Here is a 20,622-nt window from a genome sequence, read left to right as displayed (position 1 = left end):
TATGCAGGATTACATGTAGTTCATCATCATTAAGTCCTTCATAATTTACCCTTATTCACTTTCTATGCTTCATCTGAGTCCTGTATTTGAAGATCAAACTTTCTGTTCAGTTCTGGCCATTTCAACGGGAACATTTGAAATTCCCCTGTTTCATTGAAAGTCCATCTTTTCCCATGGAAGATGATGTTAAGTTTTGCTGGGGAGTTGATTCTCAGTTGCATTCCAAGCTCTTTTGCCTTCTGGAATATTATATTCCAAGCCGTATGATCCCTTAATATAGTTGCTGCTAAAACCTGTGTGATCCTGACTACAGCTCCACAATATTTGAATTGCATCCTTCTGGCTGCTTATAATTTTCTCTTTGACTTGGGAGTTCTGGAATGTGGCTATAATATTCCTGGGGGGTTGTTTTTTTTGGGGGATCTCTTTCTGCAGGAGTTCAGTAGATTTTCTCAAATTCTATTTTGCTCTCTGCTTCTAGGATATCAGGGCAATTTTCCTGTAGGATTTCTTGATAAATGAAGTCAAGGCTCTTTTCCTGATCTTGACTTTCAGGAATACAAAATATTTTTAAATTATCTTTCCTGAATCTGTTTTCTAGATCAGTTGTTTTTTCAATGAGATGTTTCACATTTTCTTCTAATCTTTCAATCTTTTGTTGTTGAAGTATTGTATCTTGATTTCTCATAAAGTCATCAGCTTCTTTTAGCTTCATTCTATATCTGAAGGATTTGTTTTCCTCAGAGAGCTTTCTTATTTCCTTTTCCATCTGGCCAATTCTGTTTTTTAAAGCATTCTTGCCCTCAAAAACATTTTGAACTTTTTTATCCATTTGACTTAAGCTGGTTTTTAACATGTTTTCTTCATACTTTTTTGAATCTCCTTGACCAAGCTGCTGACTTCATTTTCATGTTTTACTTGCATCTCTCATTTTTTTTCCCAGTTTTTCTTCTATCTCCCTTACTTGATTTTCAAAACCATTTTTGAGCTCTGTCATAGCCTGAGCCCAACTTCCATTTTTCTTGGAGTATTTAGATGTAGAAGTTTATACTTCTTCATCTTCAGATTGAATATTTTGATCCTCTTTGGGATAATAGACAAAGTATTTGTCAATAGTCCAGTTCCTTTCTTTTATTCTGCCTACTCATTTCCCCACCCTATGCCTGATTTTGGGTGCTTCCTGAGCTGTTGAGTTTTATTGGGACACCCCCACAAGAACCTCAGTGTGTGAGGCTCTGCCTGTTCTGGTCTGTGGATGATTACAAGCTCACCCCTCTGCCATGGGACTGAGCGGGGGGAGGACCCTGTTTTATGGGGGACCTAGACTCCAATCAGGATCTGAATGTGGTCAGAGCTCCAGAGTCCTGTTCCAGGGACAGAGGACAGGCCTTGGAAGTCTCCCTCCACTTCCTTACCTTTGGTGGGCTGAATATTCAGTGTGCAGCTGCCTATAGGCTCCTGCTTGACCACTCCTTTGTCCTGCGGGCCTGCTTCCAGTTCCTGGATCTGGGCTGCCCTATGCTGACTGCCACAGCTGTGCTGTGACTGTGCTCAGGGACTGGGTTGCATACTCTTTCTGGCAGAGGTCTCCCTGCTGATTTTCCAAGTTATGCTTGGTTCCCCCTGGGGTGCAGGTTCTGCTGCCAGGAGTCATGGCTTCCATGTGCACTGGGGCCATTCCCATGAGGCTGAAGTTTTTTCATTCTGGCAAGGGCCGACCCTCTAACCCCATAGAACAGAGAGTTTTCCAGTATTTTCCAGGTTCCCTTGTGCTGAAGAATTACCTCACTGGATCTTTCTGTGGGTCCTGTCTCTCAAAACTTTAGTTAGAGTCATAATTTTAAGTTTTTTCAAATATTTTGGAGAGAGCACTTAGAAGAAGCTCTTCTCCTGCTACCATCTTGGCTCCATCCCAAGGGGTTACATTATTTAAAGAATAGGAATATTGAATTTCTAAAGTATAAAGACAGGAGTTGAAGAGGAGAGAAAATCTGAGCCAGTAACTGTCTCTCCTTGTTGAAGAAATAAAGAGAATATATAGGAAGTCAGTAGACAACAGCCACAGAATGTTGATTGAGTTATAACTATGGATTGAATGAACTGCAAAGGCAGGGAAGAGGGAAGTTGTTGAGAGATGATGGTGGAGAAAGAGACTGGGAGTGACAATAAGGAACAAATAATGTCCTAACTCTTCTATAATAACCATCAAGTCAGAGGTTTAATAAAAAGTGTAACCAGTACTGTGAAGGGGAGCCAGGGAAGCTGTCTTCAGGAGGAATCCAGTCTCAAGAAAATGAATGGAATTTTTAAAAAATGCAACATTCAAGATGAAAATGAGTTTCTGACCTATGGAGTGGGCATTTCAGAGAGCATAGTAGGAGGAATGGGAGGTCATAAAGTGGGCTGTTGAGGATACTGGGAAAAGATTGAAGGGGATGAATCTTAGTTATTTTATCTTTATGTTGGTAGAATTAGTCATAACAAAATAAAGAATAATCTGAGAGGGAATTTTATGAACAGGATTTAAAAATATATAAAGTATAAGAATTTTTGATATAGTAAGTACTGTGATTGGGGACTGGGCAAAGTGCAAAGGGGAAAAAAAGGAAGGAAAAAAGCCTTCAAAGGAAACAAAGAAAGGGGGGGAAAAATCCTAAGAGAAGAAGATGAAGGGAAATAACACAATTCTTATGAATGTAAATGTGAATAGGATGAATTTACCCATAAAATGGAAAAGCAAAGTAAATGAATCATAAAATACTCAACCATATACTATTTATAAAAAACAAACTTCAGTCATGAAATTGCACTCCAGTAGGGGCTAGAGAAAACTACATTAAGCCTTAACTGAAGTTAAAAAGGGGGGGGGAATTAATGGTTCAAAAGAAATGTAGTAAATTGGGAAACAATTTTTACAACTAGTGTTTCTGACAAAGGACTCATTTCTAAAATATATAGAGAACTGAGGTAAATTTAAAAAAAAAGCAAGGGGTGGCTAGGTGGTACAATGGATAGAGCACCAGCTCTGGAGTCAGGAGTACCTGAGTTAAAATCCAGCCTCAGACACTCAATAATTACCTAGCTGTGTGGCCTTGGGCAAACCACTTAACCCCATTGCCTTGCAAAAAAACTAAAAAAAAAAAGATAAAGACAGCATACAAAATAGCTGAGGATGCAATCAAAAATAGTTCTTAGAGAAAAGATTATATTTTAAAAGACTTAGATCAATGTTTTGGGCATGTAATTGAAATGCAATGAATTTTTAAAATTACAACAAATTTCAAACTATAAATTATGATAATTAAAGGCAATTAACAGAAGTGAAAACAAGGAGGAAAACATTGAATTAATATAAAACCAGGAACAAATTTAAAATAATAAAATAAATAAATTATTAGCTAATTTTGTTAAAAATAGAAAGAGGAAACCTAAATTACAAATATTCAAAATAAAAAGAATTTGTAATAAATCAAGTAACAATGAAATTATTAGTAACTATTTTGTCCCAATTTATACCAGTATATAGCAGGAAAACTGAAAAATTAAATTAAATGGATTTATATTTACAAAAATATTTTCATATTAATGGAACAAGACTTTGAGAATTTAGATAATGTCAGTAAAAGAAACTGAAACCATTATTGAACTCTCACAGAGAGTATTTAGAACTTCAGAGTAGATTTACAAGACAATTTTATCAAAAATTCAAAGAGCTGTTAATTCATATATTACATAAACTACCTGCAATAGTAGGAATGAGATTTCTTTTGGAATTAGGCTGGTTCTTGTATGAAAGGAAACAAAGTATCCCTAGTACTTAGATGGTTCAGGAACCAGAGACTCAAAGTGCCCACTTTGAAACAGTTTTCTGATAAGATCTTGACATTCTCAAGAGGTTTTCAGGCAATCTAAGGGGATAAAAAGTTGAACAACCTGAATTTGGTGCCCTTTTAGATTTGGCATATGTCTCAAGACACCATGAATCACCATATTTGTCATGTCAATTAGACATGTTTCAACATTGTTAGAATGGAGAAACGATTTAAACTAAAGGTTGCAATATTTTTTATTACATATACTTTATTTACTATGGCTAAGTAAGATTCTTTCTGTTAATTGTTAAATGATCCACAAGCATATCATTTCATTCCAACATTAAACTTCAATTTATAGGAGACCATACTGACACCTTGCTAGTCCTAACAAGATTTTATCAGGAGATAAGCTCAATAGACTATATAATTGATAATTAAAATTAAGCATATGATTTTTGTCAACAGAATCAGAAAAATGCATTGGAAAAGATATGGACCTGTTTTTGTGAAAAGAGAATAATTAGAGGAAAAGTAGAAACAAACTCATCATATTCACAATTAACTTTTATGACTTCCTTAGTCAACTAAAATTTAATTGAAAAAAATTCATCCAAGTAGCAAAAATAAGAAAAATTCACATATTTCTGAGAAAATAAGATAAATTCACATATTTCTGAGAAATTACTAACAAAAACATGAAGATTTTAAATTTTCATTTAAAACAACTGTAGGATGAGTAAAGTACTTGGGAGCCCATCTATCAAGATATACACAAGAAAAATAGCAATATAAATATAAAATATTCTTTTAGGGATTAAAGATAGATTTCAATAATTTGAGAAATATTCATTGCTAATGGAAAGATGAATAAAATATAATGAAAATGGTAATATTGCTTGAATTAATTTACTTATTCAGTGCCATACCATTCTATGTACCAAAGAAAAACTTTACAGCATCAGAAAGAAATAGAAAAATTCATTAGAATGATAAAAGGTCAAGAATGTCAGGGGAAATGATGAAGGGGGGAAAAAAATGAGGAAGATGTCCTAGCAATATGATGTCTCAAACAACACTATGAAGTAGTAATCATCATAAAAAATTTTGATACTGGTTAAAAAAGAAAAAGTGGATTAACTAAATTAAGTAAAATAAATACTATGACTATGGAAAAAACCTCATTAATGGGTTAAGGACTTCCTATTTAACAAAACCTACTGAGAAAACTGAAAAGAATTCTGGTATATATTGTGTTAAGAGCAAAATGTTACATTTTACACAGGATAAAATTGGTTGATTTTGACTGCATAAATTAAAAAGGGTTTGTACAAACAAATCTAATAAAATTAAAATGAAAAGTTAAGTGGGAAAAATATTTGTAACCTGTTTCTCTGATAAGGATCTTATTCCTAAGCTATAAAAATATATCCTAATTTATAAGAATGAGAACCTTTTGTCAAATGACAAATGGTTTAAAAATTTGAACAGGCAGTTCTTTAGGGAAGAAACATAGGTTATCTATAACATGTGAGGGGAAAAAAAGAATGCTTCTAATCACTAATAAAGAAATGAAATTTAAATCAATTCTGAAGTTCTTCCTTACATCAGATTAGCAAAAATGACAAAAAATGTAAAGGACAATTGTTGGAAGAGCTTCAGGAAAGTAAGAATACTGATAGAGATTGATAGAGGTATAAATTAGTCAAGCCACTCTAGAAATAAATTTGAAAATCTACCCCAAAAGTTATTTTGTTGAAACAACCATACCACTTTCTAGTCCTATACCCAAAGAAGAAAAGGACATACTTGTACAAGAATATTTAATCAATTTCTTTTGTAGTTGCAAAAAAGTATAAACTTGGGATGTGTCAATTAATTTGTGCACCCCAGGTACCTTCAAAAGGACATTGTGAGACGGAAGTACTCTACAGATATGAGGAACAGTCTGTGCAAAAGTACAAAGATGGGAAAAGGAAGGTTGTGAAGACAGCTGCTTGAACAGAGACTGGCAGATCAGTTCTCCCACACCTATTCTAGCAAAACTCTAAAAATAACACACCAGCCTGAATAATGAGATCCAATAAGAAACTAAAGTAAGCAGTTTCTTTCAACCTAGCATTTCACAAAGTCAGCCAGAAACCCATGGACAAAAATGGAGTAACTCAGCAAAGCCAGTGCACACAAATAAATTGGCTGCCTCTCAGCTAGAACAGAGATAGGCCAGGGATGCATAGCCTGGATGGTTCTGTATCCAAAGGCAACAAGAGTAAAATGCAATCCTAAAGAGACCTACATGGATTAGAAACCCACATGGAGGAACCAAAAGCAAAATACAACATTATAGGCACAATAGGCCAAAGACTGGGACACTATGAAGCCGAGGTCCCCAACAATTAGATGTTTGAAGCCTGGTAAAGCCTGAAATATGCAGCACTTTGAAGCTCAAAAATCAGGGTGGGAGGGTGTAATTCTAAGAGGTTGAGATCAGTGCAGAAATATTGTTGACTTAAGTCTAATACTTATTAGTATTAACTATTAGCTAATTAATAATTAGTATTAATTCATTAATAATATTAATACTAATACTTATTAGTATTATTGATATAAGTCTAATACTAATTAGACATGTCTAATACAATCAGGGTCTGCCCCCCCTACCCAAAAAGACAACAGGAGTCTGAGTCTAGCAATGGCACAAATCACCACAGCGTTAAAAACACAACACAACACAACAAAACAAACCAATGATCAATCTATGTGTGCATGTGGTAGAGTATTCTTCATTTATTTATATGGGGTTGGAAAAAAATCACATCAGAAGTAATAGAAAGGGAGAAGTGAAAAATAACTCGGATGTTGTATGACTGAGACCAGAAAGATAAGGATGATAGTGATGATGACTGGGAAAATAGAATAGGTTCCTGTTTGATAGAAAAGATGAGAGCTATACTTAAACTTCAAGTCTTCTCAAGTCATGTGGAAACATATAATAAGCTCACTTGTCATGTCATTTCTAAATCTGAGAAACCAAAAACTAAAAGAGTTTTAAGTGTTGGAGTTGGTCAAAAGCTGATTGACAATATTATTTCATCACTGTTAATTCTACTCTAAGCATACAGGTCTTATCAATCACAGAAATAAACTATGTAGATTGAAGGGGTTCTCCGGAAAACTAACATTGTTGTATTGTTTTTTCTAGTATCTCTGAGGAATTCTCCTAGTAAAAAGTAAAACATCACTCTTTTTACTGATGTCTAAGGCTTGGAAACTTAAGTTAACTTCTTAAAGCAGGTACAATCTACCAATGTTAGTTACCCATACCTATTTTTTTCCTACTACAATGTAGAATTTTCATGGTTACCAGATAAACACTAAATTTATAAATTTCAAAGTGATTGTTTCTGTTTCTGAAAAACTAAAAGTTAAGATATACCTTTCTATGTAACAAAGAAAGTCTTAGGTTTGAGAATTTTCTAAGAGTATATGAGAAGAAAGCTGTACTTAACAATAATTTTCTCCTTGGAAAATCCATTATGTGATGATTTGCTGGTTTTTGTCTGTTTTTGTTTTGGGTACAATCTGAAGATATAGGCCAATTATGAAGCAAAATATTTGTTAAAAAGAATGACCTTTTGAAACACTAGTTTCTTTGATATTCATTTCTAATCTTTATTAAACTTTCTTAAAGACTATGTATTCATTTCTTTCTTTCTTTCTTTCTTTCTTTCTTTCTTTCTTTCTTTCTTTCTTTCTTTCTTTCTTTCTTTCTTTCTTTCCTCCCTTCTCCATTCCTTCCTTCCTTTTTTCCCACTTCTTTGGAAGAGAAGTAATGCATAGGACTGGTGAGTATTCTAAAATTTATCCTAGCTCAACATTTTTGTATCAATCATGCAAACTGACAGTGGGTGAGCACTCTTCCCCTTCTTAGAACAAAAGAGACCCTTAATAAAACTCACTGACAATCAATGTGCTTTAAAAAGTACTTTCCATCTGTGTCCTTCAATCAAGACTCTATGAATATGGAGAAGCTGTGAGATAATTTTAGAGGCTAACACCCTAAGCAAAATTATCCATAGTCCCACCCTCATCCCTTACTCCAGGCCACTTAGAAATTCTAACAAACTATGAAGGTAAAGCTAAATTTTCTCTTTTTGAGTCCTCAGAACTTCAACATTATGAAAAAAATATAAAGGAAGATATCATAGAAATTGTTTGAATGAGTCTTGAATAAAATTTCTATTCCATTATTCAGCATATATAACACTATGGGCAATGTTAATAAGGGACACAATAGAAGTTATTTTGGTAATTCACTTAGTCTCCATACCATATCTCCTCTGCTTCCATCCTGGAGCACATGAAAACCATCCCAGACAGTTCAAAAACCTTAAAAACTGTATCTATAATAAAGCACAATAAAAAATTTCAGATTCCTATAAAAAGCAATCTTCGTCCCCTGTAAAGTCCTTCCTTTCAATTCACCATATTTATTTTTATGCTGTTTAGTGAAAGTTCAAAATAAGTTGCAGTCACTTATATAGAATCCCTTGCACATACTTGGCAACTGATTTAAGTGAAAAAAGGTATGGGGAAACCTGTATCTAAGAAAATTACCTGATCACATTTAGTTCCCACAAACTATTATCTTTAAAATGGTGCTGAAAGAGGAGGAAGTTCATATTATCTAGGAAAAGTCAAATGAATTTTATACATAACAGTTTGGGTAAAAAATGCTTAATGTTGCTTAATGGTCCTGACCCCTAATTTACTGACATGAATTTATTGGCTAGTATAAATGCTGGGTCAGCAGTTTTGAACAATAGCCAAAATGTACATATTACTTTGAAATACAAAATGAAGTGAAATGTGGTGCTACAAATGTAATTTAATGTCACCAATGTGAAGAAACTATAAATTAAGAGGATTTAAGAGTCACCTGGGAGATTAAAATAGTTTCCTTGCCTTAATATAGATGGGTCTATTCTGCTAATCCTTCCTCAGTATGTAAATTATTAAGTTTTGATAAAGTTCCTCTTGCTTGGAAAGCCCTATTCCCTTCTTTTCTCCTTATCCAAATACTACCCAAACTTTGAAAAATAGCAACAAGGCTCACCTTTTCCATAAATTCTTCCCATACCACCTCACAATTATCTCTCAAATGACCTTTTAAAGGATTTAAAGAATACAAGAAACTTATGTGGTCAAAACCTGTATCAATTATTTGAACTTTATTTTATACTGCCTTCTCTTGTTAGTGAATTTTTAATTTGCATATTTTGCATTTTCCAAATACAATTTAAGCTTCTGGAAGGCCAAAAACATCATCGCTGTTCACTTTTGCTTGTTTTTGTTTGTTTTTGTTTTTTACAAAACAAAATACAAAATACCTAAGAATCTACTCTGTGCTAGGTGCTCATTCCTATGAGTAAATCAAAAAAAAAAAAGAAGAAACCATCTTTGTCCTTAATGAACTACATTTTCCTTTGGGAGAGGATTGGTGACAAACAACCGTACTAATAAATAAATATAAAGTATATCCAGTGTCATGCAATGGAAAGGACCTGAATTAAAACCTCAATTTTGCTATGTTTACTATGTGTGACTTTCACTCAACTCCTCTGGTCCTTATTTTTCTCAATTTTAAAATGAGAGAATTCAACTCTGTGACTCTGAGATTTCTTCCAATTCCAGATCCATAATCCTATAATATAATTATAAAATACTTTAAAAAAGAGAGAGCAAAATTTAGGTTTTATTAAGTGTACTGAGTATCATTATTAACTATACTGAGTATCACAATACTGAGTACATAAGAGAGCCTTAGGAAATATTTTTGAATGAATTAATACTTTCTGTGTTTTTTAAAGTACATATGGTTTTGTGGTTTCAACTACATTGTGCAAATATATCATAAATTTATAAATTATTTGATTATTTTAAATGAAGTTGATGCTTAGATTATGAATAACACCTTAGACTGAGGACTAAAGTATATGATTATCTCTCGACCATGCTCTGATTGGAAAAGGTAAGGAACAAACATCAAAAGGCTCTTCTCAGATCCTCTATTTAAGGAGGCATACTAGGTATGAGCCCCAGGGCTATCACCTGCCTGCAGACTTTCCTCATGTTCCTGGAACAAATACTCTTCCTCTCTTCCCCTTCCCATCTCCCTTTTCAACATCTTTTTATAAGTTGTCTTTCCCTTTAGATTATAAGTTACTTGAGAGTTTTTGCCTAAATTCTTTGTATACTCAGTGCTTAGTATAGAGCCGTCGAACAGCAGGTGCTTAATAAATATTTATTATCTCTCTGACAGAAATAAATTGGCAGTACAGAAACATTTTCTTGATGAAACGTAATAGTGTGGCATAATCTTGTAAGATAGAATATGTAATAAATATTTGTCTATGAATGATTGAATAAGGTGAATGATAAAAACAATAGTGGTGGTTAATATCAAAGTAGGATATCACAGTACATTTCACACTATGTTTAAAATTATATATTTTTAGACTTTTCCATGAAAATTGGAATGGTGGAAAAATCAATGTAAACACAAATATCACATTGTTTATATATGTGTGTGTGTATTTTATCCCTTCTTATTTTGTTGGTTGCAATAATCAATAAAAATGTACACTATAGACTTGAGTTGACAAATTCCTTTACTGTGAGAAAAAAATAAAAAATCTGATAAGTACCAAAAAATTATTACTACTAATATTAATAACTCACATTTATTGAGAACATCAAAGTTTATACAATACTATCTTCATAATAACCCTAGCTTATAAGTAATATGCAGTAAGATAGATAATGATTACATTAATATTGTAAATTATTTTCCAAGTTTAATATAATGAAAGGAATATCATTCAAAAGGGAATTAGGAAAAAAACATCTGAAAACTTAAATGAAAATAATTAAACCAAAGCCAAGACAAACAGGTAAAAATTTCAAAAAAAATGTAAAAATAAATTCTATATCCTTTTTACATAGAGCCTATGGATAAAAGATTCTAAAAATGTTTCAATTGAATTGAAATTTCAGATATATTAGTAAAACACTGACAGGAAAGAGCAAGAGATAATAGTAGTAGTAGTAGTAATAATAATAATAATAATAATAATAATAATAATAATAATAATAAGCAACTTCCAATTAACTGAATGATTTTAAGACTATGAATAATTTATCTAGCTCAAAAAGTAGATTTAATGAATCTCAAAAATTTAAAATCTGTTCAAATATAATGATTTTTATCAAACAATGGAAAGGTATTTGGGAATTATTCATTTGAAATAATCTATTAGACCACTAGGTGTCAGCCTTGCTTCAAATGAAGTGAGAATTCTTTTAGCTCTGGCAAAAAAAAAATCTGCAACTTCAATAGCAGTTAAATTCCACTCTATTTGATTATCCAGCGTACAGCAAATTGTTCTGCATTTAAATAAGGGATAAAATTGAATACTTTGACAGAGACAAATTTTCTTTATTCTCATTGACTTTTCAGTGATCAGAGAAGACTAGGGGACAAAAGAGGAAAGAAATAGAACTAAGATATATTATCCACAGTCTTCCCCACCATTTGACCTTGAAGCATAATAAACATCATAATTATGATTAATTAATGAAAAGATAATCACTCAACCTGGAGAATTTTTAAGTCTGGGTTAGCTTTTATTGTCCTCCTTAACCTGACTTTTATTAACACTTTATTGAATCAATAAAGTTTTAAAATATACATTTTTATTTCTCAAGGGTCTTTGGGTTATCTTTATTCAAATACACTATTATTGACAAGTCTATATCTTTACCTTGAACTTAAATAAATAGGAATAAATTAAGCAGAATTTAAACTGAAAATTAAGGTCACAGGTGTTTGTTGTTGTTTGTTTTTGTTTTAACAAAACATGATACAGAAATATTTTAAGTTTTAACTCCTTCCAATAGATTTATTCTTTCCTATGTGGAGTTGAGGAATTCAATAATAGTGTTAATTCCATTGTCAGTGAGTTCACAAAGATTTCTACAGATTCAAAGGTGTCTTATTGAAACAATGTCCCAAAGATAAAGGGCCTTTCAATTTTGCTACTTTCTTTCCCCAAATGTATTGTTCTTCAATTTGGTTCCTGGCCTCTAAGCAAATGGCCCCCATATTTTCTAATGTAACTAAAATTATTTTCAAAGTTTTCTTCAGGAATTTTCAAAGAATTCTTCTATAATAACGAGTAAAATCATCCCTGTTACTGGTAGGTGGGCCTATAAAAATATAAGCATTATCACAGAATGATAAACTAAAAGTCATGAAATTAAATGATATTTCAAAAAAATTTCTGAGCTTCATTCCTACTTTCAACAACAGTTCAATAAAGGTTTTTTTTAAAATTTCTGTTATACACTAAGCAGTTAGGGATATAAAGAAAAGAATTCTAAATGTCCTTGAACAGTCCATATGTCCCTTGGGCGAGAGAACATGTATAAAATTGAATATAATAAAGTAGGAAGCCAGACCCTGTATAAAGTCTAGTGTTTTCTTGTTAGAAAAATATTCTAGGTCAAAAATTAAGATGCATGTGCATAGTAACATGTACACATGGATTTGAATATTATATATATATGCATGTATATATTAATATTTGCACATGCACGTGTATGTTGAGATATATTAATATATAATTCATACTATAACATACTATATTTAATGATCTAATAATATATATAATTTATGCTTATATTATGTGAAATGCCCACTGACTAAAATATGACTACCATGCTCAGTATTCTTCAGTGTATCTGCTTTGTCTTTATGTTTTGCTTTCAAAAATTCCATGATTTCATTGATTTAAATTTTCCTTCAATCAATGCAGTTCATTGCCTAACTTGTCTTTTTTTCTATGAAAATTTTGTTAGTCTCCTCCCATAGTTATCCAAATTCCAAAGACAAGTCAAATGCAATAACCAGGATTGCAGGATTGTTGAATGGATGGGTGAACAATTAATAGAATTCTGAGTTTCAAAGCAGTTTTAAATGATAATCAAGAAATGCATTTTTAGGTGGAAATAATCACAGCATCATGCAAAACAATTATCAGCTTGATCCTAACTTTCATGGTCTTCAAACTGGAATTGATAGCTTGTTTATTTTGTATTATGTAAATTGATTGCAACTACCAAGTATCATTTAACTACCTCATAAGATTTTTGAGAGGAAAAACTTGTCAACTTTTATATTATTAGGGTCATTGGATAATTTGTAACTCAGAGATTTAGAACTAGAAGGGAATTTAAAGACAATTTCTTTTAGTCCCTTTATTTTACAAATGAAGTCACTAAGGTTCAGAACAGTGAAGTGATGTACCTAAACTAGTTTTGGAGATCATGTTTGAATTCAGATCTTCTTGGCTCAGGGTTTAGTGGTCTACCCATTACATTGATCTAAGACATAAAGGATTTTGCTATTCTGAGAGGTAAATGCTATTAAATGTTGAAGACAGGCATGAATTTAGGTCTTCTCTATTCTAAGTTCAGCAGTCTCATCAATACATTGTCAAAGTGCCTTTAACATTATTCTCATTTTCTAAGAACACCTACTCTTGTTTTTGATAATGTAAAGTCTTTGCTCAACACCTCTTAACTGTGTATTTCCCTTTCTCATTTTTAATCTCTCTCTCTCTCTCTCTCTCTCTCTCTCTCTCTCTCTCTCTCTCTCTTTATATTGTATCTTTTTTTTATTTTCCAGCAAATAAAATCAGGCATTTTCTATCCTAGAAATCCTTCCCTACAATTCTGCTAAGCATTAAACCTTTCATCCTATTTTGCTCTTATCCTTCCCTGCTAAAAATAATTTTTGAATAGTCTTGGACTTTTTTTGCTGCCATGTTTGTATTACCACTTCACTCCTTAACTTCTTGTAAATTGATATTGTTTTCTAAGGACACCAATGATTTTCCAGTTGCATAATATAATGACCCCCTTGCTATCCTGAATTTTTTGGAAGAACAATATTTTTTCACTATTGCGCTGTTTTGGCTTCACTCATTTATCTCTTCATAATTGGCCTATATTTCTACCAATCTTTATTTATTTCTTGTTTCCCTTTCCTCATCCAAACTCTACCCATGACTCGCTTCACTGCTATAATTTTTTCTTTGTTGGTGACTTGTATTTATATGGTTTTGGTTTTTCACAACTCTAATCTGTACAATATTTCTTCTGACAGATCCCTCATTTCAAAATATCAGCTGTATACTGACATAGTAGGTGCACACTACTAAATTTATGTTTCAAAAACTCTCTTCATTTTAAATTCTGCCCTTTTTAAATATCACATTTATATTATAATGTCAACAGATGATATCTTAAGTCAGGGTTACCTATAAATTTAATGGATAGATTTAAAAGATATTATCATTTAGTAGAAGAAAACTTAGATGAATAGAATAAGAATAAGATTATTAGGATTTTTCAGAAGGCTTAATCTCCCTTTTTAGTATAAAGGGGGCTGACCAAAGGTTAAGCAGAAAGCAGGATTGATCAGAGGTCAAGTCCACCTTTCTGGTGACTAAGAGTAGTTAGCCAGAGATTAAGTTAACCACCCCCCCCTTTTCTTTTTCTTTAGATAGAGTGTAAGCAGTAAGACATAAACTTTGCTAAGGAAGATTGGGGGGGGGGGAAGAGGACTAACTGCTAATTTTCATTGACCACAAGTTCCTCTTTCTCAGCACATTTTTTTCTTGCAAAAGTTACCATCTAGAGGAAATAAGACCTGGTATAGCATTAAGAAAGTCTGGGAGAAGCCAAATAATCCTTGCCTTGTTCAGCTGAATTATGTTTAAAAACAAATTTCTATAATTTCTTCCCAATTCCTCTTTTTTGGTATAAAAATCATTTCAATAAATAACTCTTGGTCTCTGACTTCTGAGGTGTCAGCCAACCTGATTTGCAAATGCTAGCTTTGCAAAATAAATCATTCATGACCTGGTTACTTGGTCCTCAATTTGTTTTTACTTATCACTACTCATGCATTGTCCTTTCTCTCAGTTCACAATCAGTCCTCAAGTTTTGCAATCAAAAATCTCTGAAGGCACTTCTCAAACAAAAAATCATCACTGGTAATATGTCACAGCCTTTTTATTTGTGTGTGTGTGTATGTGTGTATGCATGTATGTGCATGTGTGTAATATTCCTTTGTTCTTTGGATTACCTGAAATTATACCTGCTTTGGGAATCATGGTATTCTGTGACTTGCAGTCATTTAAATATGCAGTCAACAGGATAACACTGCACACAAATTTTGCAGGAGAGAGAATAAGTTGGGTATCACTGAAAGTACTGCATGACTTCCAGATTACTCTCATCATTTAATTCTGGATCAGTTTATTATTCACCTTCAGTTTATTATTCACCAAGATACATATAGTGCTAGGCTGACCAACCAACAGTCTTATTCTGTCAGTAAGCACTTTGTGCTTGACACTAGAGTAAATAAACATTGAGAATATAAAGAAATGTTTAAAACAATAAGCACTCTCTGATTTCAAGGTATTGTTTATAATGTGGGAGACCATGGGTTGGTAGGTATGTACAAAAGATATACAATAGTTGATAGAACACAATCTTAAAGGAAAGCATAAAGCACCTTGAGGGACTAGAACAATCCCCTTGCCCAACGTCGACATTTAGCCAAGTCTTAAAGGAAGCCAAGGAAGCCAGTGGTGAAGAGGAAAGGGTAAAGCATTCCAGGGGTGGGAGACAATCGGTGCAAAAGGACAACAATGAGAGATGGAGGATCATGTTCAAGAACTATGAGTAGATCAGCATAGCTATGTGTATGGAAGCATAATGAATGGAAGGGAATAAAGAAGACTTTTTAAAAGATCAGAAAGGGCTAGATTTTTGAAGGGCTTTAAATATTTGATACTTGAGGAATCAAGATGTTACTGAATCTCATTGTAGGGAGTGGTAGATTTGACATGGGTGAGTCAATGTCTCAGAACGCAGCTGAGTGGATGAAAGGAGAAAGATTGGCATGAGGAGACACTTGGAATAGAGAGAGCAGTCATTGGTCTAAAAGTCTTATTTTATAATACTTCTCTTCATGTGCCATACTCTAATCAAATTGGAATACTCATTGATCCTTGATCCTTTCTCTATGATTTTTGAATATTTTATCACCTCTGCATGATTTACATTCGTATTTTATAATCTAACTGAAATGTATTTGCTCAATGAAAACTCCCTTGATTCACCTAGTTAAAAGTAATTGCTCTTCTTTCAATCTTCCAGGCTATGTTTGACTTTTATGCACATATTTATTTTTTTATTTTATCATTTAAAATATTATTATCATTTGAATAAAGATTTTTTAGAAATTTGTCTCAACTCCATACTAGATTATAATTTTCTTGAGGGTAGAAATCATATAATTTGTCACTTTTATATACTAGTACAATTAGTTTTTATAGACAAGCCAGTTAAGTAATAAGTATTAAATTTGAACTTGACAGCTTTAGAGCATTAAAATTTTATCAGAAGAGAAATTGATGGTTCATTTGCCTGCTCCTTTGTCTGTTCTCAAATGCCAAGACGGTTCAGGCCAGGTGGGTTCACCCCAGAGGTGTGTTTATAAAAAAGTTCCATAACTTTCAGATAGGAACAATTTTTTGCAAATGGATTAGAACATAGTACACAATATTATCAATTCTCATATTGTATATTTTATCTTGTTCTGTTCATTGTATAAGGTAAATAGCTATCTTCTTGTTATTTTTAACTCTACTAATTAGTTTGGAGTGGAAATAAAAAATACACCTTCCATTATCTAAGTAACCCTACTGTTAAGCTAGGTAGGAGCTAGATGGCACAATGAATAGACTATTTGCTTGGAGTCAGGAGGATGGGAGTTCAAATACCACCTCAGATGCATGACACTTACTTGCTATGTGAACTTGAGCAAGTCATTTAACCCTGAATGCCTAGCATCTGAGACCATCTTCAGTCATCCTGATTCATATCTGGCCACTAGATCCAGATGGCTTTGGAGGAGAAAGTGAGGCTGGTGACTAAGCACAATGCCCCCTCACTCAAATCCAATTCATATGCTTGGCAAAGCATCACCTCCCTGATGTCAGAGTCTCCTTTGAGAATGAAGGACAAATATCAGAAGCTAGGAATGAAGACTCTCTCAAGATGGATTAGATATTTAAAGTTGTATATGATGATGTTGCTAATGTAACCATCCTTAGACTCATAGGTTCCGTTCAAAATTAAAAGCCTACTTTGCAAAAAATCTCTTCAAAAGGACAAAATAACTAGAGGCAGAATAGCCCAGCTTCCTCACAATTACTTCATCAAGGGTTTTCTAAAAAAAATAAAATTCAAAAAGTATTGGATAGGGCGGCTAGGTGGCGCAGTGGATAGCACACTGGCCCTGGAGTCAGGAGTACCTGAGTTCAAATCCAGCCTCAGACACTTAATAATTAACTAGCTGTGTGGTCTTGGGCAAGACACTTAACCCCATTGCCTTACAAAAAAAAATTATTGGACAAGGAAATGACCAAGACATCCAGGAGATTTTATAGAAAGTGCAATTTAGTAACTCAACGGTATTGGCATTAGTGCCTAGAAAGAAAAATTCAGTCTGAGAGTACAAAGCTTCCCTAGCTGTTCTATCTAAAAGGGAAAAGTCCATTCCTTATGTCTGTAGAAAATGTCTATGCTTTTCTTTTCTGGCTCATGGGGAGGTGGTCACCAACAGTAGAGGGTCTGAAGTTGGAGGTGTCTTTGGCAACTATTTGACAGAGCCACAACTTTCAACACACCACAGACCAAATCCACAGTCCAAATCCATAGAGTTACACCAAAAAATGGTATGGCTATCACTTGGATTTCCAGGAGAAAGAGAGAAAGAATGAGGACTGAGAGGCTAGTGAATGTTCAAAGAAAGCAAAGGAAATGATTGACGTAAAGGCTAAACTCTAACATAAACTTCATCATGCTGGGAAGATTAAGATGAAAAAGACTATCAAGATGCATGAAAACAAAAACCAAATGAAAGAATAATGGAAAAGCTCCCCAAGGATCAGTGCTTGCCTATCTGCTTTTCAGAGAAGGACAAAACCCAAGCCAAATACCTTTCTAACATGATTAAATTGAAACAAAAGAGAAAGCTGGTAAGTGGAAAGTGTCCTTGCCAAAAGGTTGTACTAAGGAAGAATTGTTAAAGGTTATTTGTAGAAGAAAGAGAAATAAGACTTGAAAGAAAATGTGGTACTAAAGTCCGCTTTGTTGGGGATGGCTTCATTGAAAGATTTATTAAGCCAATGGATCTGTGATTTAAGAATGTTAATGTTATTTTTCATGAACATAAAACTGTTTTTGCTATCCATATTTTGAGTAAAGAAGAATCCCTCCTCTCCACCTTTATAGTTTTGTATGTTATTATCAAAGGGATGGTCATTGAAGTGAATGTAAAGGAACTGGATCTTGTGACACATGGAGGAAAGTTATCTAGGGAAAATATGCACAGGTCACCAACAATGCAGAAAATGATGGATGTATAAATGCTGTCTTGCTTGTTTGATTGAAAGATCGAAGTTCTCCATCTTTGATATCTATTTTTGTTGTTATGTTTTTGCTAGGTCAATAGGGTTAAGTGACATGCCCAAGGTCACACAGTTATGTAATTATTGAGTGTTTGAGGTCAGATTGGAACTCAGGTCCTCCTGACTCTAGGACTGGTGCTCTAGTCACTGCACTTCCTACCTGTTCATCTTTGATATTTATTAAAGATTCCACAATATATAAAGAAAACCCCAACAGTTACTATGTTGAACAGTCACAAAACAAAAACAAAGACCCAACTTTATTTATTGGTTGCTTTGGTTTGAGATTAACTTGGATATGAGACACTATTTTCTATACTTTTATGAGACTTTTTCCCATTTTAGAATGGTAATAAAAAACTAGTAGTTATTTTTGATGAAAATATATTTTTACAAAGTACATTTACTATATCATATGTATAAAACAATCTTGTGAATTACATAGGTAAAATATTATTTACCACTTTTATACTTGAAAAATATAATTAGATAAGTATTATTAACACAAAATTAATAATAAATGAAACTTCTTGGTTTTTTCCCTCCATTAAATAAATATGTTCTCTTTCTTGTGGAAAGTACAACACAAGCAATGCTTTAGAAACCTTTAAAGAAAAGTGTTATTTTTCAGGATGCAAGCTAAGACATTTTTTCTGAATAAGGGGTGAGGCAGTAGAACTATATTATAGATTATAGTATGCCATTCCAGAACCTAAGACTAATTTTGGTCCACCCAGCAACTTTTTTTGAACAATTTTATTTTGTAACAAATCCCTAATAACTAAATTACTATGCATTTACAACATTTTTATTACTTTAAACAATAAAGGTCTATCTTTTGGCATTATAGAGTACTATAAAGCTTCCTTTAAGACCTATTTCAATGATTTATAATGAAATAGAGATAAGTATGGATTATAGAAAATAATGCAGGGTGAGTGCAGGCTCATACAGATCCTTCACATGGGAAGGTCTTTGAGTATGGGCTTATTAATAGACCAATCATCTGAGATCTGAGGACCTGCCTAGTTAACTTTAGATAATCTCAACATCAAGTTGACTGTAGGATGAGGAATTTGTAAGGCACAACATTTCTCAAAGACATCTACTAAATTAAAGAGTGATTGAGGTTTCTGAGAGTGAAGGGAATATCCAAATCAATAAAAACCAGGGAAGTAAGTAAATATGATGAAAAACAAAGTATATAGAGAAAAAAAATATGTGGTTAAGGAGCAAATAAGAAAATATGTTTGAGAACATTTACTATATGACAAAATTATTCTATTAGAAAATGTTAGAAGCAGGTTACTGAAAGAATAGACTTTTTTCATTTTAAAAAGACAAAATATAGTTTGATATGGAAAATATTTCTCCTTGATCATCTCAAAGAGTGTGGTGGATGGGGAAAATGCTCATCTTTATAGAGATCACAAACAAAGACAGTCATCTTTCAAAGTATCTGAAGAGCTAAAACTATTACCAAAGTTAACAAGTCCTAAAAATAGAGGAAAGTTCAAATGAATTTCAGAAAATTATCTTAAATTTAAGAGTAAATATGTACCAAGCCTCAGATACTCTAATATTCTCCTAACTATATTACTGATTCAAATCAAAAGGAACTGTAGTTCTCATAAGGATTATACCACTTTGCCAATGCTGAGAAGCTTCAGAGAACTAATCAAAATTGTTTTATTATCTATTAAGAGTCTAGACAGTCTCATCATCACATATACTTCAACATAAGTGCTGTATTTTTCTCCTCTTCCCAGCAAATGATTTAGTTTTGATATCAGATAAAAATAAAAGGAAGTATCTATGAGTCCTCCAGTCAACAAGAAAAGGTGCACATTTTTCGTGATATTAAATTCATATTCCTGGTGTCCCTGAAAAATGAGAGTGGTGATATAAAATTGAAAAGTATTACATTCTTACACAGTCAATCTGTCGTTCAGCTACTTCAGTTTTTCATGGATTATAAAGTATCTGAGAACAGGCAATATTCCTATAGTGGATCATCACTTATTTCAAGCTTTAAAAGTTGGTATAATTTTAATAAAAACATGCCACATTTAAGAAGCTATTAGACACAGCGCTGAAGTTTCCTTTGATTTGTGCATGAATGTGAGACAGCTGATATTTTTAAAAGTATAGTTTTAAAAAGAATGTTTAAAGTATTCTCTTTTCATTAAACTATCTTT

At 32.9% G+C, this 20,622-nt stretch overlaps 1 protein-coding gene across 7 annotated transcripts in view; it reads right to left on the bottom strand.

Annotated features, from left to right (window-relative positions):
* The window catches only part of KYNU (kynureninase), a 179,242-nt gene that overhangs the window by 36,171 nt on the left and 122,449 nt on the right, over window positions 1-20,622 (bottom strand). The window contains exon 11 of one of the 7 annotated variants that reach the window (XM_074215089.1): window positions 10,933-20,307. The exons of the other annotated variants lie outside the window; for them this stretch is intronic. Within the exon in view, the coding sequence (XP_074071190.1) occupies window positions 20,253-20,307 (55 nt within the window). The 3' untranslated portion in view covers window positions 10,933-20,252. Of the gene's footprint in view, window positions 1-10,932; window positions 20,308-20,622 lie in introns of those variants that run through there. 7 annotated transcript variants of the gene reach the window in all.

The sequence above is a fragment of the Macrotis lagotis genome, chromosome 1, assembly GCF_037893015.1.
Source record: "Macrotis lagotis isolate mMagLag1 chromosome 1, bilby.v1.9.chrom.fasta, whole genome shotgun sequence".
Lineage (NCBI taxonomy): Eukaryota > Metazoa > Chordata > Mammalia > Peramelemorphia > Peramelidae > Macrotis > Macrotis lagotis.
This window is presented reverse-complemented; position numbering and strand designations above follow the sequence as displayed.